Here is a 24,220-nt window from a genome sequence, read left to right as displayed (position 1 = left end):
TGTGACGATGATTCGAACCAAAAAGGTTTAGGGCGCGCATGTGACTGCGCGCATTAAAACTTACGATTCTTTGTGGCCTTAAACATGAGGTGTCATTCCCTCACTGAGTTAGCTCGGCGGGAGCATCTCCAACGCCCGCCTGATGTCACTGCTGGACTGTAAATACTAGGCAACCCCTCCCTTTCCCCTCTATCTTGACAAGCAACCCGGCCTATTCAAAGCCAACATGAATGTAAGATACATGGCACTATCGCCGCTTATCTTCTTTTGACTGACCGCTAGCATAGATCGTTGAATGGGCCTTCGGCAAGCGCATGACACCTGCGGAACGTCTGCGCAAGCACCAGCGAGCTCTGGATCGAACTCAGCGCGAATTAGACCGAGAGCGCACAAAGCTAGAGAACCAAGAGAAGAAATTGGTACAGGATATCAAGAAGAGTGCAAAGAATGGTCAGATTGGTGCCTGCAAGATCCAAGCCAAAGATTTGGTTCGGACACGACGGTATGTTGGGCGGCCCTGTGGTTGATGGGGTCCGAACTAAAGTTTCAAAGATACATCCAGAAATTCTATCAAATGCGCACACAGCTACAGGCTATTTCGCTCCGCATTCAGGTTTGTGACTCTTCTTCTTCCACCTTCAGCAGACCCAAAGAAGCTAATCGCAATGCTTTTCTAGACGGTGCGAAGCAATGAACAAATGATGCAATCTATGAAGGGCGCCACACATCTCCTAGGGAGTATGAACCGATCTATGAACCTTCCGGCTTTGCAACGCATCGCCATGGAGTTCGAACGCGAAAACGAAATTATGGATGAGCGACAAGAGACAATGGACGACGCAATCGACGAGGCCACTGGGATGGAGGGCGAAGAAGATGAGAGCGAAGATCTTGTTAAGGAAGTTTTGGATGGGATTGGTGTCGACTTGGGCCAAGCAGTATGTGACCTCCCGTGCGTCGGTTACAAATGGGAGACCGATGCTAACTTACTCATCAGCTTGGCGAAACACCTTCCGATATTCAAAAAAGAGTCAACCGGCGAAGCAAGGGTTGCGCAAGCAGTTGGTGGTGGTGGTCACGCTGACGATGATGACCTCCAGGCTAGGCTAGACGGTCTTCGGCGATAGTGGCAATAGTCACAAATTCTTGCTTCTCATGACATCCTGCTCTATCCGGCGATTCCAAGGTTTTACATGCCTGCCTTACAGACCACCCCTTTACTGTTATACTCGAAATTTTGATAATCTCCCTATAGCCAACTACTAGCGTATGATACAATCAATCAAGGCCATTGCTTCCTTTTTCTAACTACGTCTGTTGCGACACGCTGTACAGTAGAGAATACTTATCTTTGAGGCTAGAGGACATCTTTTAATCTTCCTGATCTAATGAAGCTACTAAGAGTGGAACTAAAGCAGGGAGGGCTGCTTATGGAACTGGCATTGTACCAGGTTCTGGCAATCTTAAGAAAAATTCGCATTGATTTGAATATTTTCTTCAACTATCCTCTTTTGTAGTCAAAGGATCCTTGGATGGCCAAGATGGCAACGTCGTAGTCTTGCTTCATGTCCTCCGAGAGGACGGTTCTCCCATGGCCAATAACCATGGAGCATCCCGTAAATTTTGACGCAAAGTTCCATATTATTTTCCTTCGCTTATCATGTTCAGTTGAACATAAGGTTGAAGCCTTAGGTAACATCATATATTTTAGTACCCTCTGTGGTTCTACGATACTAATTGACCGCCAATAACACCAGCAGCGGTCCTTATAATTTTTACAGAGAAAGGAACAGCAGCATTTTGCTGCAAGCACCGCCTATTGTGTAAACCTTCTAATTGGCTAACCCAGTGCGTGGGAATGCGGATTCGGTGTCTGATGACTTCGACTCAACTTAAATACCTCTCCCTCGTCACCTACTGCGCAGGATATACCTTCCGCTTCATTCAGCCCCCCTAGCACAGGTCTCAAAGAAATCGTGAAGACATCCCATTAAGATTCACTATGGATGTCCTACCGCCACCAGACTACCTTCCCGTCCAACCGAGCGATTACCCTCAAATTCCAACTCGGACGCCACCAGCGACTCTTGAGGTATTGCGTGCTTCTTGTGTTAGCGGTGATATTCAGACATTTCGGGAGATTCTTGAATCACAAAGTTCGTCGTCAGACGGCTTTGACATCTGCGACTTCTATGCGATAATGATCGAAGCCACCAAACGAGACGACGTACAGTTCATCAAAGAGCTCCTTGATTGCGGCTTGCCTATGGATCCGCTCTATGCTCTGGAAGCCGTTAATGCGAAGGGAAAGGATGCCCTGGAAGTATTCCTTAAAAATGGATGGGATATCAACCAGCCTATGAGCGAACTCAAACCTACTGTACTAGGGTAAGGCTCGTCCCAATAATCTTGACTATATCATCGATGCCGTTATAGCATTTGTTTAGGTATGCTATTACAGATGAGGAGATGGTAGCTTGGCTCCTTGACCATGGAGCTGATCCTAATCGACAATGTGTTATTGATTTCACTCCACTTTCCCTTGCTGTCGAGAGCGCGCCAGTATCAGTCATCCAGCTCATGCTCAGTCGCGGCGGAGATGTTCGAAAAGGCCAACTTCTCCATCACGCAATTGAACGGAATTCGGATATCATTGCGGTCTTAAGCCTTCTTCTAGAAAAAGGGGCATCTATCAATTCAACTATGTACAAGGATCATTATCCTTCTCGGACGCTATCCTCTTTCATGCTCGGAACGCCTCTGCATAAAGCGGCTGAACTCGGCAAAGCGGATGTGGTTAGCTACTTGGTCAGCAAAGGAGCGAACTTGAATAATAAAGATGCAAAAGGTCGCACAGCCCTGGAGTATGCACGAATGTTAAATCAGCGGGAGGTTATCCATGCACTCGAGAAAAGCAAGTAGCTTGTCCTTTTCTTCTTGATATGCTCGGTCATGTATCACTGATGTTGGATGGTCTGGTCTACGATTTAGGCTACTGTTCGCCAGCATTCGACATTAGTTATCTTAAGCGCGCTTTCCTGTACTATTTTGCAATTAACACAATCATATTCAAGGCCTGTATAACAATAGCCAGCAAGAGCTTGACCATGCTGATACTGCAATCGAACCTCTTGACGGTAGATACACAGTATATGACAAGTACTATCCGAAGCTATCTTTCCAAGTGTCCACTATTCGCCCAAGGCGATCGAGCCTAGAACAGTCCAGACTAGGAAATTGTTTGAAGCTGCACACATTAGCGGGGAACTATAGATAAGTCACTACCTCGGGCATTCCAAAACCACGCAATTCAAGGTGCCCAATGACAGGCTTCTAAGCGTGCCGACTGGAGTTCTCCCTTATTTGCTACACGCAGGGGGCGGGCGTGTAGCCTTTATGAGTCATTTTTTGCCGGGTCTATGACTACTGATAAGCTGTGTGTAACCGCCAGCCTCTTTATTGCAGACCTGTTCAAATGCATACACCGAGACATGCATATTATGTCGCAGATAGAAGACATCACGTCAAGATACCATTTGACCACTCCAGAATTCGAGACACTCTCAGTACGTGAGGATGCGGCTCAAAGCTTTCTTCCCAGAGTGGATCTTTACTCCAAGATGAAGCATTTGCTGTGGATGCGGGACAAGATTTGACATGATTGGATAAGTGATGCGCAGCTAGGGCGGCGGTCTTATAGTTATGTTTTCATTGGTCCATTATTTTCCGCCTAAAACATCAAACTCCTGGATTTCTACATAGACAAAGAGTAAATAACGCAGCGTTACGAAACGAGAATTTTCAAATGACAAGAGCGACATACTTCGCTATTGCCCATCAAAGTTGATTGTAACGGAGAATGAAGAATAGAGAAGCTCTTGAAATCTCAAGTATAATATAGCAGACTCTAAATAGACTTAAAGAGTGAAGACCTTCTGCTATCTTCCTAGAGATAAATACTACCATTATGAAGCAGCACAGATTGGATTTGACAGGAACAGATCCCACCTATATACGAAAGCTTATCGCTCACCCCACATTGATCCTTATCGGACTGCTTATCCTGCTCTTATCGGATCCGGCATATATTGGCACGTGATGTCGTTGTCCAAGCTGCCCGAGCTTCTTCTCCGAGAAAGTAGTCTTCTCCACCTTGTGCTAGCGGAGTATTCTCGCGCATTTTCTCTGATCGTGAGAGTTGTCCACTTTGGAGGCTTCTGCAACCATGGCCGCAGAGTTTATAGGCTACAATGTGCTTGTGACTTTGCAAGAACCGCCTGGTGGGAGGCTCCAAGGTCAAGTCGCTGACGTCGTGGGTCGGAATCTCATGCTTCACAATGGTGAGTAGCTCCGTGGTAGAGCATCTCGTTGGTCCTACCGAAGCCTAACAAATCTCCGTTTCAATTCCAGTCACGCTCTTGTGGAATGGCCAGCATTTTCCTTCCTTTACCATCGATGCCTCTGGGATCACGGATCTGTCGCTACAATCGAGTACTCCACCTCTCCAGAAAATGCCTTCGCTTCAACATCTCCCTCAACCTACGGCTCCTCTTTCCAATGCACGTCTTCAACAGCAGTTTGTAGACCCTGCTATCCTGAGCTATTCCAAAACTACCTCAACGCCAACCCACACAATGGCCCAGTCTCAATCAGCTTCACAGTCAACTCGCCAAGCAGCTGCTCCGACTACAGCTTCGCTGACGGAGCCTTTCAGTAACCTTGAGTTGACCCCGGGGACAAGCAGCGGTAGTGTCGGGGACCAGAAGGTCCCGCCCGCACAAAGCGTGAATCCCTCCAAGCAAGCTTCGCGACGCAATCGCAGGGGCAATGATGGATATGTGGGCAAGCACGGTGTTGCAGCGAGTACCAATCCAAAGAGCAAGGGCTGGCGCCAGACAGCCTTTGTGGAATCAGTTGGTCGCGCAGCCGATATCTCCCCGGAGCATCCCAGCAAGTCAGCCGCAACGCTCCGCAAGAAGACACGCCGCTCCTACGCGGAAGATCTTAGTGGATGGGCCACAGAGGAGGCAACCGACATCCAAGAACTGGGTGAATTTGACTTTCAAAGCAATCTTTCGAAATTCGACAAGCGCCGAGTATTCGAGGAGATCCGAAACGATGACACTACTGCTGACGAGGCTCGCCTGGTAAGCTTCAACCGAAAGCCTAAGCCTGGAACCAATGGTGGCAAGAACCTTCACTGGTCTGAAAATGTCCTTGATAGTCCCCAGAACAGTGATACTGCTGAAGAGTTGGAAGCAATCAGTGATGCCCGTCACAGCGGTGAAAATGTCTCTGGGCGTGGTCGATCCAGAGTACCTGCACGGACCACTCGCAAGAATAGCTCCATATTGATGCAGATCAATACCCTGGGGCGTGGACAATTGAACGCCTCACGTACCACAAGTCCTCGCCATGCTCGGTCGTCCGTCTCGCCTATAGTTGGTACGAATCCACCTGTGGCTTCATTACGCCTTGCGACTACAAACCGCAGTTGCCCGACGGTAAGTCCCCTGCAAACTCTCGAGGTTGAGCAGATTGCAGTGGCTGAGTTCGGACTTACGGACGATATTCTCACGGAGAATGCGGGACGTGGAATCGCTGAAGGGGCTGTCTATCTCCTCTCCAGCGATACTGCTGCGCCTACTATTCTCCTTCTGACTGGTAACCATCGTACGGGGGCACGGGCTATCTCTGCGGCACGTCATCTGAGAAACCGTGGTCACCGGGTCACTGTTTGTCTTCTCGGGGGCGATTCAGCAGCCGAGCTACTCGAGAATTGTCGCAAGCAGTTGGATATCTTCAAGAAGAGCGGAGGACGTGTGATGAAATGGGAAGATGTTTCTGCTCGACTCTCGACCTCTGATCCTACCGTCAGCCCTGATTTGATTATCGACGCTCTCTTCGGCATGCACCTTGCTTTTGATGACCTCCGAACCGACGATCAAGGTGTTGCTTTTGAGATGATTTCCTGGATGAACCGGAGCACCATCAATGTTCTCTCGGTTGATATTCCTCGGGAATGTCTGCTTCGGGTGGTATGTGCCGTTCTCACGCTTGCTTTTTGAAAGACCGAGTGCTAATTTCTTTCGATAGGTGATGTCACTCTAGTTGAGGGAGCCCGTCTCTGTGTAGATGCCTCGTCGGTTGTCTGCCTTGGTGCTCCAAAAACAGGTGTTCTCAATGCTCTCACCTCTGGTGAAGGTGACTCGTGGAGTGTGACCGTTGCAGACATTGGTATTCCCCAAATTGTTTGGCGCAAATATGGCACGCGTCGTCGCCATGGTATCGACTTTGGCAATCGCTGGGTGGTTCCGCTGCGTTTTCAAGCTTCGATGACTTGACCGACTCGATTTCACGATAACGAACAGAATCATTTACGGCGTTCAATTTCTTTCGTGGTTGCCGGCCGGAGTCGGGGTGTGCGTTTACAGTTCGAAGCTGGGGCATGTATTATTATTAGCGTATCAAAAGTCCTTACACGATTGTCAGCAGACGTTTAATATGGGTTCGAATAGCGACGCCATGGTGTTTTATCTCGATAGCAACATGGAATCTGACTCAGGTCCCCGTTTAGCACAAGGATCCTTCCTGCTCTGTTGCTGCAAGCCTTTTTTCATAAAACGCTCCACGTCTATTTTGTAAATAGTTGCTATGGAGATCATCCCAAGGATACTTGAATCTGAAAGCGCGAACTCACTCCGCCCGGTGAATTCGACTCGAGAGGCTGTCAGTGCCAGTGTAATTGGATATCTAGTTCGGTCACCAACACGACACCACGGCCGTAACGGTCCCTCTTATAGCTGGACAACACCTATTTGCATTAAACTGCTAGTAATCACCTAATAATGTATCTAAGCCCCACAGAGATACTGCGAGGCCAACCTTTAACGTTTCATGATCTACTTACTATGACGCGGTGCCACGTGACCGTCACGACGCGCCAGAACCAATTAACCCGCATTCGCGGGGATCGACCAGTTCCTCAGCAGCGACCAGCCAGAGTGAATCTCCTAGCCATGAAGTATGGCGCGGAATTCAACTTCCGGTAAGCCAAGATGGAATTTCACAGACGGGCCAAACAGTGGACTGATTATTATACAGACAAAGAACACCCGCTTTCGGGCGCGGTTATCTGCTTCACCTCGGTCCCATTCGAGCAAAAAGTATGTACGACTTGGGATTTTCAGTATCATGATGTTTGCATGGAACGCTAATGTAATCCGTGCAATATAGACCCAGCTCGTCAGCTTCGCGAAAGAAATGGGCGCAATTGAGCGGCCTGACCTTACCTCGGAAGTGACACACCTACTTGTCGGCGCTACGGACTCTCCGAAGTACAAATTTGTTGCGCGTGAGAGGAACGATGTTGTTGTTCTTAAGCCAGAGTGGATTGAGGCGGTGCGAGTATCATGGATGGAGGGGGAGGACACTGACATACACGCCCTTGAGAAGCAATACAAGCTGCCAACTTTCATCGGACTCACTCTTTGCATTACTGGTTTTACAGATAGTAAGTTTGTTGACCTTGTGGCTAGATAATACAGTCAGCTAATGCATTCACAGTGGGATTTCGTACGAAATTGCATGATGCTGCAGTGGAGAACGGCGCGGAGTTCCGCAAGGATTTGACCAAGAGTGTGACGCACCTGATCTCTCGGAACACAGAAGGCGAGAAGTACCGATTTGCAACGCAATGGAATATCAAAGTTGTGACCATCAATTGGTTTCATGATTGCCTGGAGCGTGGCTTAATCCTTGACGAGGAAAAATATCATCCATCAATCCCTCTGGAAGAACAGGGCGTGGGAGCATGGAATCGGCCCAGGGTGGATGAGAAGAAAGAATCAAGGAGAGCGAAAACCATGGCTAGCGAGAACAATGCAGATCTTCGTCCACGGAAAAAGCTGCGGAGGTCTGCTAGCACCAAATTGGTCGGTCAAAATGAGAACATCTGGGGGGATATCATAGGCGCCGGTTTTATGAACGAGACGGCTGTATCAAAGGCCCCAAACGCGATGCCGAACGAACCGGCCTCAAAACCTGTTCTCCAAGTAGCGAAATCTTTTGCTAAGGAGTCTACGTTTGCAGAAACGCAGCCGCGCCCTCGCGACGAGGAAGCTCCTAAAGTACCGGATGGCTTTCTTGGAGGGTCATTCTTCTATATCCACGGATTCTCCCCTAAACAGGTATGGTTTACGATTATCGTATGCTTCAAGCTAGAGCTAATCCTGGGTAGATGGGTGTCCTAACTCGCCACCTGGAATTTAATGGAGCCCTTTGTACGGATTCATTAAGTGAGTTTGCCAGCCCTACTATACCGAAGACAGGACAAGGACTGTACATTATGGTGCCTTACCAGACTCCGAGGTCGAAAATTCCATCAACAGATGAACTGGCCTTTGAGTGTGAGGTTGTCACTGACATGTGGTTGGAAAAATGCCTTCATGCACGAGCGTTGGTCCCTCCCGAAAATCATGTTGCGAGCACACCTTTCCCCAAGTTTCCCATACCTGGCTTTGAAGACCTGCGAATATGCTCCACTGGCTTTGGGGGAATCGACCTCCTGCACGTCTCTAAACTGGTCAACCTGATGGGCGCCTCGTACGACGAAGTCCTCACGCCTAAAGCCTCTGTCCTAATTTGTAACGACCCGCAAAATGCTAATCAAGACAAACTGCGGCACACCCGAGAATGGGCAGTACCAGCTGTTTCGGCAGACTGGTTTTGGACATCTATTCAGACTGGCCAGAAGAAGCCATTCGACCCGTATCTCATCCGGAAGCAAACAACACAGCCAGTCAGTGGTGTAGAAAAGCCAGGGGCCGGGTTTGACATTGAAAAACCAGAGATACCGCAGGATGTACCAGCCCAGGATAGGTTAACAAAAGCGCCTGAAGGGCACGGCGGAAAGCAGAAGGCTGAAAAACCTTTATCTGTAAGGTCAAGCAGAGACCGAGTGATGTCCATAATAGACAATGGCTTTTCCCTAGAGGATGAAGATGACGCACCAAAACCATCGGTGCCAGACTCTCGATCTCCATCCCCTGAAAACCCAAGCGAAGCCCCGGTTACAGAGGCGCCTGCCCCCAAGACAGCCGAGCCAGATCGTCCCAAAGCATCTGCTGAACCATCAGCACTTGACACCGCGCTAAAAGGCTTTTTGCAACAAGCGCAAGCTGCCAAATCGCGGCAGCAATCAGAGAATACAACTACCCAGCCGGAAGCCCCCCGAAGGAAGCGCAAGCCTCTTCTCGGGCGGGCACCCTCGCATTCGTCTTCCAAAGTGCTCGATACAGCTGGTGCACCGTCTCGCGCCAGTTCCATCGACACTCTTAATGACGATGGGCTCGGCTCTGCCCTTGAAAGCGAAGGCTCCTTCTCGCGCACTAACAGTCGTGCCAATGACCAGAGCATCTCGTCCATGTTCAGCGGAAAGAAATTCGACTTTGATTCATTAGCAAAACTTCCCGGCCGCGTTGACGACGAAGAAGATGAGGAAAACCACGAACCGCCTATGACGCAGCTAGGCTACGAAGATGCTGACGCTGCGGCTATGAGAGCTGAATTCCTCCGCAATGCGGGAAAATTAACTGACAAAACTCAGCGGCCTGATTCAAGCTTGCTTCTGGGTGAAGTTCGTGAACTTGAAGATGTAGGATGGGCTTCTGGACGACGGACCAGACGGCAGCCTCCTAAGCCGGATGAGATGTAATTATGCCCCTGCATGCATTAGTCGGTTGTATCATTTGGGGAATATTCTTTATTTGGCATTGCATTGCGGATGGCGCCTTCTAGAGTATATGGAGTTATGAAAAGCGATTTACTTCCAAGGTTGGAGGTTTCCATATTTGTCATCAAAATATGCGTTCAATTCCACCAGCCTTCCATGATATGATATATGCCCCAATTTAGTACAGTCCATATGATAGAGTAGAGAAGGAGAAAAGGTACAGTAGCCCTGGACAAAGAAAAAGGGAGTCGGGATTAGATGGCTGTCAAATAGTCCATCAAGGATATCACTATGGTGTATCCATACATGGGCAAAAGAATGGTCCCAGGTAGTCATGATGAAGAAGAGATAGGAAACGAAAAAAAAAAGGATTCTAATATAAGAGACCACGCTTATTGATATCATATACCATCAAAGCAGTCGTCATCAAAGTCATCCTTCGAGGTTGGTTTCTTGGGCTTCATCACTTGATTAATCGAAACAAGATTACTGTAGAAAGCCACCACCTTGGGATGAACCATGACCTTGCGCGGTTCGAACCTCGTAACTTGTAGCCCGGCTTGGGAAGTAGCACGACTGAGCGCGACATAAGCCTGGCCCTTCTCGAAGACGCGGCCGAGGTCGACCTTGACACGCTGTAGTGTCTGACCTTGGGCTTTATGAATAGACAGGGCCCATGCCAAAATCAGGGGAATTTGTTGACGCTGGGCTTGCACTTCCCCATTGGGAAGCTCGATCTTCCATACTTCAGGCTGACACAGGAGATGTCGCTCAGTACCGTCGGGCTGAACAAAGTTGACCAGCGGCCACTTACGGGCGGCCACAACCCCCTTATCGTGTGCCAGGGCCTTGAGCTTCTTTCGGGCACGGCTGGCGCTGTCCTCGTCGGCAGGATCGCCACTACTAGTAGTCGCGAATGCGTCCTCGTTTTCACGGTACATATCGAAGTTTGCTTCGTCCATGAAGGCTACGATTCGTCCGATAGAACCGTTCACGAGGGTATCTTCCATGTTCTTGATGAGCATTACTTGAGCGCCCTTCTTCAAGTGGATAGTCTGTGGAGCCATGCAGTTGCTTAGCAGCTTCTCGCGATGCTGGGGATCCTGAATGGTTCCAGAGTCGACAGCATTGAAAGTCATCATTTCTCCAGACAGCCGTTGCATGCGTGCAGAGTTAGCATTCTCGACTTCGGCGCGAGTAGGAAACCTGCCGACAGTTAGTAGATGCTCAAGATTAGCCTTCAAAAGCTGGGTCGTACAGTTCAGTCGCTTCGAGCTCGTCATGGAAATCAAGTGGCCGGGACAATTTTCGGAATGCCTCGATTGTTTTCGTCGACAGATTTCCCAATCTCATTTCATTCAACATTGCGGCAAATTCGGGATCACGCTGACGGAAGACATGTGTGAGGAGAATGGTATGTTGGATTGAAGTGTTCCAGGTTTCTGCAGCGAAGGAGAATTTTGCCTCCCTGTTGCTTCCTTCAGGCACAGGAGGTAATTGGAAGAAATCTCCCGTTACGACCAGCTGGATGCCTCCAAATGGGCGTCCGTTGCTCCGAAGACTTCGGGCAATTGCCTCTAATTTGTCAAAAAGGTCGCCATCTACCATGGACACTTCATCAATGATAAGAACCTTAGTACGTAGCCAACGATTTCGGGCCTTCTGGTTCTTCTTGATCTGTGCAAAAGATTAGCTGGAGGTCTCCATCTAACGACACTATTTCTTACCTTCTTGACCAAGTCAGGCACGGGCTCTTTGCCCAGTCCAATTCCGGCAAAGCTGTGAAGTGTAACACCTTCAATATTACAGGCAGCAAGGCCAGTGGATGCTGTAACTGCCACGCGGTCTGGTTCTCGCTTGTATTTCATTCGCAACTGCTTGATGATTTCTCGCATCAGAACGGATTTTCCTGTACCAGCAGAACCGGTGAAGAAAATGCTCTTTCCTTTGTCAACAACAGCCTCCAAAACAGACTTTTGTTCCTCGCTCAAGTAGATTTTTGGAGGCTTGGATCTGTCATGAAACACCTTCAGATCATCTCCCCTTTGTGTTTTCTTGTACTCCTTTCTCAACTCTTTCTGCTCTTCCTTGATAGCACTCGCACTCTTGTTCCAGATCTCTGCAGGCTTCCTTCGCTTTGGTGTGACATGTGTATTCTGGGGATCTTCAAGCTTGAATTGATTTGCAACCCGCTTGAAGTCCTCAACAGGGTGTTGGCTTGCCTCGGTTTGCCAAGGCAGTTTTCTTGGCCTTGGGGGTGGTTGATAGTGCGAAGGAGGCGACGAAGACCACGGGAGTTGGTTACTACTTGGAGGCGCGAGGTGTTCCTGCGAATCAGGCGGGAGGTCGGGATAGGCGATATCTGACTGGCCAAGGTTGGGGTATGTGACTGGGTCTGGCTTCGGAACAACCGGGGGTTTAGGAACGGTAAAGGGAAGCGGCTCATCGTCGTCGAGGTCTATCTCATCATCGAAGTCGTTTTCATCGAAATAGACATCAGCGGAGTGGAGGGAGCCGAGGTTCGAGCCGCCATTGTTGGCCATCTCGATCTTTCGCTTGACGCCGACAGATGGTTGGGCGGTGGATTTCGATTGGGCCGGCGCAATCGTGTTTCCCCGAAGAAAGTTAGCCTGGAGAGGCTTGGAGTTCGATCCGGGATGCTCATTTACTGCCTTCTTGAACATAATGGATTCGTCTGGCGCGGGTCGCGACGTAGATGAGTACGCGGAGACTTGGAGCGGGCCTCGCGAGCAATTCACGAGGGATGGAAGGACTTTAGGGGCACCGCAATCGAGCTCGAGCAACATGCATGGACCGAAGCCCGCGAGAACAGGGCCTAAAGGGGGAGAGGGCGCTTAAACGAAATATCCACAAATCGACGTGTGACAGACGCGTTTATCTATCTCAAGTTTTGGCGTCTTCTCCACCAAATAACACGAGCCCGCACTATCCCCAATCGGGCTAGCGCCTACGTGCGTCACTCTTGTCTCCAAAGTTAAATCTCGCGAATCCAGAAGTTGCAAAACTCTAGAGCTCCTGTAACACAATGGGGAAAGGTAAGTACGTCGTATAGATGCTTTCGCCAGAATAAGCTAACAAATTCTTTTTGTAGGAACCGACAAGCTCTACGTAAGATTCGCCCCCGCAACTCTCATCTCTTCGCGACAACCTACAGCCTTCGCATTGCGATAACCCGCTAACATTTGCTTCAATTCAGATCACGCACTCGGAGTGGGCGTCAGAGGATGCATATGGAGCCAGCGCTGGCGCTGGTGTCTCCAAGTCGAAAAGAGGAGGCCCCCATGCCGCATTCAAACGCCTTCCGTTCAATTTCTGCTCTCTATCGCTACAACCATTCTCGCATCCCGTCTGCACACAAACGGGAGTCATCTTCGATCTGACCAACATCTTGCCGTGGATCAAAAAACACGGGACAAACCCAGTGGATGGATCACCTTTGAAAAGCTCAGACTTGATCAAGCTCACATTCGCGAAGAATGAAGAGAACGAGTACATCGACCCGGTGACCTACAAGGTTTTAACCGATAATACGCACATTGTCGCGCTACGAAATACCGGAAATGTGTTTGCTTGGGATACAATCGAGCGACTAAACATCAAGGGAAAGATCTGGCGCGATCTGGTCACCGACGAAGAGTTCACCCGCAAGGATATCATCACCCTACAAGACCCGCAAAATCTCGAGTCGCGTGATCTCAGCACTTTCAACTACATCAAGGAGGGTCAAACGGGCGTTATCGAGGGACAGCAGACCACTGAGAGTGTGAACACCAATGCGCTTGGCAGTTCAGCCAAGATTCTCAAGGCCAAGGAGGCGGTGGCCAAGGCTCGCGCTGAGCGCGCTCAGCAGGCTGGATCTGCTACTCCCAAGGCCGTCGCGAAGCCAGGACCAAATACGACCTCCAAGTCTGCCGCTTCCCAATCAGCAAAGCCTACGCCTTACAATGCAGCACGATACACGACTGGTAAAGCCGCTGCCTCTTTCACCAGTACTGGAATGGCCGTCCATACATCCGCCGAGCTTGCCCTTCTCTCCGAAGAGGAGTACATGTTGAAGCGCGGACGAGTCAAGGGCAAAGGCTACGTACGTCTCGAGACTACGGTCGGTCATTTGAATTTAGAGCTTTATCCTGAATTCGCTCCGAAAGCCGTGTGGAACTTTATTTCACTTGCCAAAAAAGGTTACTACAAGGATGTCACCTTTCACCGCAATATCAAAGGGTTTATGATCCAAGGTGGAGATCCTACGGGGACTGGTCGGGGCGGCGAGAGTATCTGGGGCAAAAACTTTGCGGATGAGTTTGATGGGCCGCTAAAGCATGACAGCCGTGGCACACTGAGCATGGCCAACAAGGGCAAAAACACCAATAGTAGTCAATTGTGAGTTTATCTCTCGATTTTCCTCCCCCACCCCCCTTCCTCCCGCGCTATGGGGATGTTTATCTGTGCAGGAAGTACCTAAATTGCGAAGCTGGGTACTTGGGTGCTCCACTGCGTATACGACAAGTACCATTGCGTATCTTACATAGCAAGATGAGAACGCAGTGGGCCTTTCCAATAAGGCTATCGTGCAGATGCCTTTGGCCCCCATATGCGGGAATAATCAATTCAGTTCGCTAACGAATCCTATTCAGCTTTATTTCTTACCGAGCTCTGCCGCACCTTGACCGCAAACACACCGTCTTTGGGCGACTAATTGATGACCCGACTCCTTCATCGACCACTCTCAACAGTCTTGAAACCCACCCGGTAGAACCGAATACCAATCGGCCCACCCCTGAGGTGCGAATTAAGGACGTGACCGTGTTTGTTGATCCCTTCGAGGAGTTTCTCCAACAGAAGCGGCGCGAAGAAGAACCAAGATCTATCTACCACTAATGACGACGATCTCGGTGATGTCGATGACAACCAAATAACTTGGACAGGCAAGCGAGTGCGTGGGCCGGGTACTAGCTCGCATGACGCTTCTTCGGGCGTTGGCAAGTACCTTCAGGCCGCACTAGCCGAACAAGAGGACGAAATAGTGGAATATGTCGATGAAGATCCTGAACCGGAGCCTGCACGCAAGAAAGTTAAAGGAACAGGCGGGTTCGGGGATTTTAGCTCATGGTGAGGGATTCTGATTCAGCGATAACCCTCCCTCTCCGACGGCAAATTCCGATGATGGTGAGAATGCCATGGGTTGTTCCATTCATCCTGGCCCGTACGTATGCCAATCGGGGATGACGATTGTTCAGGGAGGTGTGACCTTGTTGATTCCTTCGTCCATCATCAGGATCGACGGTGGCGCTCATTGGCAGGAGGTTCGATCGATGAGGGGCCCAAGAGCGGAAGTGGGCATTAGCGTTGGGGGCTGAGAGGGCCAAATGCTTAAAGCACCTTCTAATATGCACTTGTTTCTTCTATGACCCCACTTGGCATCCACCAAGGCATAAAGGTGGCCCTAAGCATTATTCACGAGAGCTCAAAATAGGTCCACTTAATTTCCATGCCTATTTTCAGCAACGACATTAAGACTCGGTCTAGCAAGGGTACCTCCTAATGTGAATCTCCTCCCCGTTTGCCCCAGGGTGCCCCCACGATTCTTAAAATAAAATCAAAGCCTAAGGTTTCCTCTAAAAATCTTTAATCTCCGGAGCGAAGTTCAGGCCCACCAGGTGGCTAACGTCGTGGTCATTCCCTCGCCCAATCTGGAGGAGTTGGATGTAGATCCGCCTGGACTGCCAGGGAGACTTCCTGGGTAGGCCGAGGGAGGTATCCCGACGTAGTGTGCATAAAGCAGGGCTCTAATTTGGCAACAACGCAGACTTCCCCTCTCGAAGGATCACAGTTCTCAGCCAGTTACTGGGTAAGGATGGGATAGACCCGGACGAGTCATGCAGGAGTAGGAATGTACTTGGAAGAACATCATTTGTCTCCCCAGATTACTGTAGAAGGAAATGAGTCGGTTGAGTCAGTTGAGTCAGTCTTTCGAGTCGTAGGAGCTCGCATATACTAGGATGGACATTTGGATAGACATTTGTGTAGACATGTGGATGGCTGGTTGGTTGGCGGTCTTGATAATTTGTGCCAACTGCTCCTCCTATACGGAGTATAGTACAATGAGTGGTTTGTCGATGATTAGTTCCCTGGGCTCGTTCTTTCCAGGCTTCTTCATCTCGATCCCTTTCCGCTGTCTTGGGAAAAGGCAGACGCCGCCGATTAGGTCTCCAAGGTCATATTCCCCACCGCTTGGCTTCTTATTTGCTTATTGTGGCTTGCGTTTCTTGGATCAATTCCCCATCCGGATTTCCCCCCATTGACGTCTTCCCCAAACGGCCAATCTCGCATTGTCCTCCTTTCTACTTTTGTGAATTCGGCCTTGTATTGGATCTTCAGATCATACCACTCTTGCCAGATCCTGACTCTAGGGAATTTCCTTCCCTTACCTCTTCCGTATCGGTAAGTTCCAATTCCAGGTTGACAAACCTCTTATGTATCTTGTTTCCTGTACCATCATCATCTTCAACCCCCAACATTATCACCATGCTTGTGTGCTTCTATGAGCTGGCCCCCCTTCGGTGGGGTCCCTGATCGATGTCAAGCCGAACCACAACCCAAAATGGGAGCAAGTACCATATGGCTTAAGTTACTTTTCAGTAACCTAAAAGCTAATGGGACTAAAGCCCGTCTGACTGGGGCTCACCTCGCATGGCTTAGGCGTGCCGTGTATGGCCCCCTCGTCGTCAGGATCTGGCCCCGCTCAAACGGGCGCTTTTCGCCGCTTCACGCCCCCATTTTCGAGGAGTTATACATTAACGCTCGATGCCCGTTTGGCCTTGCGAAGATTTCTTTCACTTTTTTTCTGCTAGTTCTAATCCTTCTGTTGATGCCTGTTACGTTTCTCCCCTAATAACACCCTTCACCCTTCAATTGCGTGCATGACCTCATAAACTCTGCTATACAAAATCTCTAATTATGTATCTGGACGCGCCCCAGCCCGTTCCGTACCAGACGGGCACCCCACGTCAGCCCGTTTCCTACCCGGCTGCGGTCCGCCCTCACGCTCACCAAGCTCCTCATTCGGGAACCGTCATCATCCTTACGTCCCGGAGGGACACAACCAAGCTGGCAGGAAATAAGCGACGCAGTTATCCTCAACAGGGTAGTGGGTTACTGAACAGAATGTTCAGTGGCTCCTCGAGCCCCCCCAAAGGTCAACCCCCCGCGCCCGGAATCGGCGCTTCACCCATCAGCCCCCAATCAGACCTCACCAGCAAGGCTTCCAACTCCAGCCCCAGCAGTGGTGTCCTCCGCACTACTGCTTCCTCCGACCCGCCTCCTGTCGTCGAGAGAAAGCGTCGTCCCAGCACCGTCAACCGAGCGGTGAGCTCGTTCATCAGTACTGCTCGCAAATCCTTTGCCCATTTCGACAGTTCAGAGGACACCCACACCACTTTCCAGTCCACCTCTCCCCCCATCCCTGAACATTCGGTGCCGAAGCTGCGGAGTATGGACCAGGCTTTAAGCACCCCGCAGGGGGATTGCACTAACGCCGCCGGTGATTCATCCCCTACTGCCAACTCGACCTTCCGGGTCGGCGTCACCGAAGACCGGAACCGAAAATGCCGTCGGACCATGGAAGACACGCATGCCTACATCTACAACTTCCTGGGCCAGAATCCATCCTCCGGCGTGAATGGCTCGTCTCCGCAGCAGAATGATCAGGCCGAGACCGATAATGGCTACTTTGCAATCTTCGACGGACATGCCGGCACATTCGCGGCCGATTGGTGTGGGAAGAAGCTGCACGTCATTCTGGAGGAGATCATGCGGAAGAGCCCCAACACCCCGGTACCAGAACTCCTTGATCAGACGTTTACCAGTGTCGACCAACAACTCGAGAAGCTTCCCGTGAAGAACAGTGGCTGTACTGCAGTAACAGCGGTGCTGCGATGGGAGGACCGTGTAGCCAGTTCCAACTCGGCAACCGGCTCTACCACGGTGAAGACCGATGATAATGATACCCCCACCCAAAACAATGTTCCGAAGCTCCCAAACGCTAGTCGCCAACGGGTGCTTTACACGGCCAACGTCGGTGATGCTCGCATCGTACTATGCCGCAGTGGCAAGGCTCTCCGACTCTCATACGACCATAAGGGAAGTGACGAGAATGAGGGGAAGCGCATTGCTAATGCTGGTGGCTTAATCTTGAACAATCGTGTCAATGGTGTCCTGGCCGTGACCCGTGCTCTGGGTGACTCCTACTTGAAAGACCTCGTCACCGGGCACCCATATACGACTGAGACAGTGATCCAGCCCGAACAGGATGAGTTCATCATTCTAGCATGTGATGGTGTATGTTTCCAAACCGACGTCCTACCCTCCTTTACAAATCGCTAATCAATGGTTCTAGTTATGGGATGTCTGCAGCGACCAAGAGGCCGTCGACCTTATTCGAAATGTACACGACGCACAAGAAGCTTCTAAGATGCTGGTCGACCACGCCCTGGCACGTTTCAGTACCGACAACCTGTCCTGCATGGTCATTCGCCTTGACTCAAGTCGCTCAAAAGCAGACAAAGCACAGAACGCAGACTTGAATTTAGACACCAATGTCAAGCCTGCGAGTGGCCCCGACAGTGTCCTGAACAGCGCACGTGTGACCGACGCAGACGTCTACGACATGGATGACCTGGACCGCCAGCTCGCTCGCGGCGGCCTTTCCCCATCATCGCCCCGCGCTGCCCGGTGAAGCGACCAGTAAATTGATTTTAACTTGCACATATGTTCCTTTCTTGTCTCTCTTGTCGCCTTCCGGTACTTCCATGAGAGCAAAATAACTAGGGTGTCGGGTCTCGGAGTTTTTGCTTCCAGTGGTTATCTGTTTTCAGTCTTCTTCCCATGCTTCTGAGTTATATTGCACATTGGCGTCATTCATGATTTGCACATTTCCTCTGGTTCCTAGTGTGGTAGCCATTGATAGTTTGGGACAGGGCCGTGGTGCTTGGGCCATTTTCTCTCCATGTATTCAAATTTCCTGTCCCTTTTTACGCCTGGATTGACGAGACTAAGACTTTCACTACTACTTCTACCTCTTCTGACACATTATCTACAATGGCTTGTGTTATGGCATTCCTCGTTGTATTGTTCCTGCGTACGAGTATATCCTGAACTGTTGGTCTATTATCATTGGATCGATGAGACTTGGATGTAGATTATGAGGTTTCCATGTATGGTCACAAGTCATAGCAGGTTCAAGTCCCTTCTCTAAGCTACTCTGCATCATATTTAGGACCCTTAAAGTCCCAATTCTTTGATTAATATCTGTACTACTAGTAGCCCGTCAGATTCTGGTCTAGAAGTAGTGCACGTAGTCTTTGGAGAATCTTTGTTCGTCACTAGTGTGATTGAGAATATCTAAAAGTACATATGCAGGTCTCAATCCGATATTGATCGGATAACAGGATGACAAAAAAAAATACAATATCACCTTTCGCCAAAGGCCGAGAAAATAGAAAGAAGGAAACACATATCAGTAGGAGTATCGCTCAATCTAGCAAAGACCAGCAATCGAGGAGACAGGGGGAAGGGGGCGAAACAGCGTCTGAGGCGACAAGCACCTAGCTAAAGAAGCTCAACTTCTTCTTCTTTTCAGGCTCCTTAGCTGCCTTCGCTGCCTCCTTCTGTCTCATCTCCTCCAACTCCTCCAACTCCTCAATGTTCGCTGGCTCTGGAACTCCCATAGGCATGATCTGAGCATCAGGGGAGAGCTGCAGCTGACCGTGTCTGACGTTTTTAGACCAATTTTCCGCGAACTGGGCATCGTGGACGTCCCGCCAGAGGATTCTCACCACTTCCGGCTTTTTGGAATGAGGGGACTGGTAGGAACAATCTCGACATCCTCGCCCTGACTCTCGCTCATGCGAGCTTCCAGATCCGCGACATAAGCCTGGTTCTCCTCGGCCTTCTCCTGTGCCTCCTTCAATGCGGCTCTCCGACGCTGCCGCGCCTTACGAGTCAGATATCCGCGCTTGCCATCCCTCTCCAAAAACCCGTCCGCAATCGCTTGGTCCTGGATGGAAACCACAGCCGCGATATCAGCGACAGAGGTGGCCCGCTGATCCATCAGCACGCGGGCGCGCTCCTTCTTCTCCATTGTCTTGCCGATGCGCTTCAGGTTCATCTTGTCGAATTCCTCTGCCTCCACGGGGTTCTTGGGCCGCTTGGCGGCTAATAATTCCTCGGTCACGGTGATCATCTCTGGTGGGGGCGAGAGCTGGCGCTGCATGGAGAACTCGCGGAGGAGCTGATAGGCGCGGAGGCCGAGCCGTGAGTTGCTGAAGTGCACTGAGTAATAGGGCGCCCACATGTCGCGGCGGAGTTCGGCGGGGACAGTCTTTTTGCCATGGTATATCAGTTGGCGGAGGACGTTGTTCTCCTGCAGTGCGTTGGTTAGCTTAACCTCAACAATCGGGAGGCCATAGGATGGACGAATGCTGCCATGGGACAATTGTGTTGTCTTCCATCTGGAACTCGCCATGCACCATAGTTAAGGTGGCTTGTCACGTACTTGTAAGTAGCGGGTCAATGAGTAGACCACCTGCTTTGTCCGCACGTTGGTGTAGACGAAGATATTTTTTCCATGGGAGACGGAGTCGAGGGCTTTCCGAAGCCGCATAGTCTCCCGGTGTTCATGTTCTTTGAATGCATTGGAGCCCGGTTCTCTTTTCTTGCCCTGGATCGGGATTTGCGGATCGATTCGTGCCTTCTGGGTGCCAGTCGCGACCCTGGTCGACTCGATGATCTTGTGAGCCGCGGAGTCCAAGGCCTTGGAGACCTGCTTGGCCGCCTGCGTTGTGGAGGCCATTGGGGCCGATGTTGTCACTGCGCCCGGGGGAGGACAAAAGGTGCAAACCGAGACCACGTCGAGAGCGTGAGGGTGGATGGTCGCGGGCCGGTGTTGAGGGAAGAAAGACCGGAGGTGGATTTTTTGACGGGGCAGACGGTAGGCTTGGCACCGCTTGCTCTCTCCGCATCGTCTTACCCGCCACGACTCCCTTAGCTCCGGACATTCTGGCTTTCCCACCTTGTGAATAATGCCTTTGTCATTGATATCAGCTTACAGCTCATAATTCTATATTCCTCTTGCCCAGGAGTAGTGATGGAAGGTGTGGACTCGGATCCGGGGCACGATGCAGGATCTCGTCGAGAGCGGCCATGGCTATACGCATCGGTACGATTTGCACCCATTGTGCCAAGCAACCTTCTTCTGATCGAGTCCCTAGAATCGCAAGCTACGCCATCTTCATGGAGTCTCTGTCCGTAACTTGGCAGCTACGCCCCCCACGAGCCGTGCACGCGGCAAGACGATTGACGAGGACGATATTCCCAATGCCCTAAAGTCGCCCTCGAAATTGCTATCGCAGAAAGAGACACGACCACTGCATCCGTCACGGTCATTCTCGGAGCTCAAGTCGCGTCCAGCTGAGGACGGCGATGCAGTCACAAAGACCGAGTCGCGTGCTTCCCGTCGCCGGAGTCTGCTACCTTGGAACGATCCCAATCCTCGAACGCGACAAGTAAGCTTAGAAGAGATCACCAAGAACCGTATGGCGGATACATGGATTTCAATTCATTGCGATGGCATCTTTGAACCAATCTACATCAGCGAGGTGATCGAGAAATCGACCAACCCCAGCTTTCAGTTCTTTGATCTAAATCAATGCGGCCCTGTCGTCTCTCGAAAGGACTCCTTGACTCTGAAGCTCTGGTCAAAGACCGAGAACGCACCCGAATTCGCCTTGCTTGTAGAGTTGCAGCTGAATCTACGATCCCTGCAATTTCTAGGGAAAACGCTGGAGACCTTCCACCAGCCGCTGCCTGCCAACTCCATTCTATTTCACTTCCCAGATGGCGTGTACACCAATCTAACAGATCTTCCGTCGGCAGAGCCACCCCTCGTTGGAGCGGGTCAACGAGTTACGGTTGACGGGACTACTTTACCAACTTCCTCTTACGACGCATTGATGCGACTGGCTAACCTGGATGAATGTGTACAAGATGCGCTAGCCACGAGAGAGAAACTAGAGGCGCAGATTGAAGATATTCTCAAGAAAAACGAGGTTGAATTGGGTACAGAGGCTGGTGCTGCTAAGGCCAAAGATCGACTTTCCTCAATTAAACAAGCTGTTTCTGCTGAACGTAAGCAGCTCCGCGCAACAACCAAGCGGAAGGAGGAATTAATCGCAAGTATCAAAGCCAGAAAGCAAGCGATGGAAAGGGGGCGTCTCGCCGAGGACAAAACTCGCAGCCATCTTCCAGACGCTCAACAGAATCTTGTCTCGAGTGAACAATTGCTACAACAAAATTCAGTCGAAACCAAAGGCCAGATCCGACGCATTGCCGAAGACCTGATGCTTATCTACCCCATCGACCCAATCCCTGGAAAATCATTAGCCTTTACCATTGTCGGGCTCCCGCTTCCTAATTCTAATTTTGAAGAAAGTGACCGCGGGAGTGGTCGCAGCTGCGCTGGGATACACTGCCCATCTGGTGTATCTGCTCTCCTTCTATCTGTCCGTGACCATTCCCTACCCTATCAGCCCGAATCTGTCGACCTCCTTGATTCAGGACCCGGTGTCCCAGGACCTCCCACAGCGGACATTTCCCTTGTATCCGGTGAATGTCCACTACCGTTTCGAATATGGAGTCTTTCTCCTGAACAAAAACATCGAGTTTCTCCTGAACAAAGCAGGCGTCCGCGGCCTGGATATCCGACATACCCTCCCCAATCTTAAATATCTGCTCTACGTCCTCACCGCCGGCACCCAGGACATTCCTGCGCGCAAGGCGGGTGGGGTCCGTCGCCCTTCTCGCAGGACGTCTAACTCCATCTTTGTCCCGCCGGACTAGTGCCGATAGTACAGCATCGGGTGAATTGGTTCATGCGCGCAAGGCCTGGGAGACGGTCACGCGAATGAACGGTAGTTTGAGCGTGGATCATGGTGGGCGGGCTCTGTCGCCCATCTCGCCCCCTACCGGGTGATACTCCGAAGGTTTATGTATATTTCAGCGTCGTCGATTCGTAATACCCTATTTGTTTCTCTCATAGATTTCCTAATAGTTCTAGACCCCTAGCGGTTTGATCTGGCCAACGGGATTATTGAGATGTAGAGTAAAAACGCGAAACTTGCACGACAGTTGCAATGTGAAGTGATCTTGTCTTGATATGTCACCATACTTGCTAGTAGTACCTAAGTAGTATTCCAACACGTTTTTTGATACTCTACTTAAGAGCCTGGAGCTTGGTACTACTTGTCTAGAAGCTCTATAGACTATAGCTATAAAGAAGTTAGATATAGCTTCTTCTTCGGAATAGGTATCTTACTAGTAGTTGACTTTGATAGTGTTTCGACCTTAAAAGGTACTAAAAAGAGTAAAGAGTAGTATTAGATAAATTCTAGCAAGTTAGTTTCTTGGTTTTGTTTCTTCTCTTGTAAGTAGAGTGCCTTGTAATCAGGCTTGTCGTGCTTAGCCATGGCTAGTAGCCTCTTAGCCCTTCTAAAGGAGACAAGCCAACAGTCTAGTTCGACTTAATACAGACTGTCTCTTATCGCTTATCTCTGACTTACCATGTGATACATAGTCACCTGACATGGAAGAATATATAGGATCCGATAAACCCTAGTCTTTTCGCAGAAAATGACAATAACTACACCATATTACTCAAGTTTCAACATTTATAGAGTAGAAAGACGTTTAAGGATCATGATAGACCCTTAGAATGAATTGATATCTGCCTCACAAAGACACAGCCTGCAAGAGTAGTTTTAGATTCATTCCAATATGCTTTTATATCTAATCATCCGAGCCCTGGCTGGTATAAGGCGTACAATAGCATATGATTCCTGTTGTGCCTTGCTGGATGCTGGTGGGTATATAAAGGCCGTCCTTTCCAAGGGGCTGTTAAGCAAGCATCTTCCTTCGATTATCTCACAGACTCATTGCTCTCTTCCCTGTGTAGACCTCGGAACCGCCCGCGAGCCGCCCTCTGAGGGCCGCCCACGGACCCGCACTTTTGCGGGCGGAGGGCAGGCTCTTCCTGCCCGCGGGTCGGGTAGGTCTCTACCCTGCCCTCAGAGGGCGGCCCTCGGAATATTTCGAGGGCCGACAAACATGACAAACATAGAAAGCTCTGTGGTTGCATAAATTATGCTAGTTTTGACTGTAATTTTAGGTATTTGATATACAGCTAGGTCCTTTAGAATAAATTATCATGATTAGGGAAAGCGTGTTGAAAATATCAAATAATTGCTTCAATTCATGTTATTTCATACTATTTCTAGGGCTAGATACTATAAATCAACTCTCATACCCTTCTAAAAACCTTGAGCGCTTTCGAACCCTTCCTGAATGCCGAAGTTGTGTGTTTGGTAAGTCAGGCTCGCCCTCTTCTTCATGCTCTCCATTTTCTGGCCCTGTTGA

The 24,220-nt window shown here is 50.1% G+C and overlaps 9 protein-coding genes across 9 annotated transcripts; 7 read left to right on the top strand and 2 right to left on the bottom strand.

Moving 5' to 3' along the window:
• Positions 1-226: 226 nt before the first annotated feature.
• On the top strand, positions 227-1,127 carry N7468_001650 (ESCRT-III subunit protein DID4; the record flags this gene model as incomplete). The annotated part of the gene is made up of 5 exons (XM_058470947.1): positions 227-232; positions 288-502; positions 553-613; positions 678-952; positions 998-1,127. 5 exons carry the CDS (start codon positions 227-229, stop codon positions 1,125-1,127), a joined length of 687 nt encoding a protein of 228 aa, XP_058334088.1.
• An 875-nt stretch (positions 1,128-2,002) lies between these two features.
• On the top strand, positions 2,003-2,922 carry N7468_001649 (ankyrin repeat domain-containing protein; the record flags this gene model as incomplete). The annotated part of the gene is made up of 2 exons (XM_058470946.1): positions 2,003-2,388; positions 2,448-2,922. 2 exons carry the CDS (start codon positions 2,003-2,005, stop codon positions 2,920-2,922), a joined length of 861 nt encoding a protein of 286 aa, XP_058334087.1.
• Positions 2,923-4,225: 1,303 nt separating this feature from the next.
• On the top strand, positions 4,226-6,344 carry N7468_001648 (mRNA decapping enhancer EDC3; the record flags this gene model as incomplete). The annotated part of the gene is made up of 3 exons (XM_058470945.1): positions 4,226-4,340; positions 4,411-6,024; positions 6,097-6,344. The coding sequence occupies 3 exons, from the start codon at positions 4,226-4,228 to the stop codon at positions 6,342-6,344; spliced, it is 1,977 nt and encodes a 658-aa protein (XP_058334086.1).
• Positions 6,345-7,026: 682 nt separating this feature from the next.
• On the top strand, positions 7,027-9,715 carry N7468_001647 (uncharacterized protein; the record flags this gene model as incomplete). Its single annotated transcript, XM_058470944.1, has 5 exons — positions 7,027-7,048; positions 7,105-7,166; positions 7,237-7,513; positions 7,567-8,189; positions 8,240-9,715. The coding sequence occupies 5 exons, from the start codon at positions 7,027-7,029 to the stop codon at positions 9,713-9,715; spliced, it is 2,460 nt and encodes an 819-aa protein (XP_058334085.1).
• A 419-nt stretch (positions 9,716-10,134) lies between these two features.
• N7468_001646 (DEAD/DEAH box helicase) lies at positions 10,135-12,417 on the bottom strand (the record flags this gene model as incomplete). Its single annotated transcript, XM_058470943.1, has 3 exons — positions 10,135-10,939; positions 10,992-11,410; positions 11,461-12,417. The coding sequence occupies 3 exons, from the start codon at positions 12,415-12,417 to the stop codon at positions 10,135-10,137; spliced, it is 2,181 nt and encodes a 726-aa protein (XP_058334084.1).
• A 362-nt stretch (positions 12,418-12,779) lies between these two features.
• N7468_001645 (PPIL2 family peptidylprolyl isomerase) lies at positions 12,780-14,867 on the top strand (the record flags this gene model as incomplete). Its single annotated transcript, XM_058470942.1, has 4 exons — positions 12,780-12,789; positions 12,976-14,134; positions 14,389-14,557; positions 14,607-14,867. 4 exons carry the CDS (start codon positions 12,780-12,782, stop codon positions 14,865-14,867), a joined length of 1,599 nt encoding a protein of 532 aa, XP_058334083.1.
• Positions 14,868-16,711: 1,844 nt separating this feature from the next.
• On the top strand, positions 16,712-18,488 carry ptcG (type 2C protein phosphatase PTC1; the record flags this gene model as incomplete). The annotated part of the gene is made up of 2 exons (XM_058470941.1): positions 16,712-18,091; positions 18,150-18,488. 2 exons carry the CDS (start codon positions 16,712-16,714, stop codon positions 18,486-18,488), a joined length of 1,719 nt encoding a protein of 572 aa, XP_058334082.1.
• An 868-nt stretch (positions 18,489-19,356) lies between these two features.
• On the bottom strand, positions 19,357-20,603 carry N7468_001643 (mitochondrial 54S ribosomal protein mL67; the record flags this gene model as incomplete). The annotated part of the gene is made up of 3 exons (XM_058470940.1): positions 19,357-19,596; positions 19,626-20,174; positions 20,307-20,603. The coding sequence occupies 3 exons, from the start codon at positions 20,601-20,603 to the stop codon at positions 19,357-19,359; spliced, it is 1,086 nt and encodes a 361-aa protein (XP_058334081.1).
• Positions 20,604-20,897: 294 nt separating this feature from the next.
• Positions 20,898-22,648, top strand: N7468_001642 (putative UV radiation resistance protein (UVRAG); the record flags this gene model as incomplete). Its single annotated transcript, XM_058470939.1, has 3 exons — positions 20,898-20,969; positions 21,022-22,203; positions 22,238-22,648. 3 exons carry the CDS (start codon positions 20,898-20,900, stop codon positions 22,646-22,648), a joined length of 1,665 nt encoding a protein of 554 aa, XP_058334080.1.
• Between the last annotated feature and the right edge of the window lie 1,572 nt (positions 22,649-24,220).

Source organism: Penicillium chermesinum, assembly GCF_028974085.1.
Source record: "Penicillium chermesinum strain IBT 19713 chromosome Unknown utg000002l:1.0-5270490.0:1.0-5274688.0, whole genome shotgun sequence".
NCBI lineage: Eukaryota > Fungi > Ascomycota > Eurotiomycetes > Eurotiales > Aspergillaceae > Penicillium > Penicillium chermesinum.
This window is presented reverse-complemented; position numbering and strand designations above follow the sequence as displayed.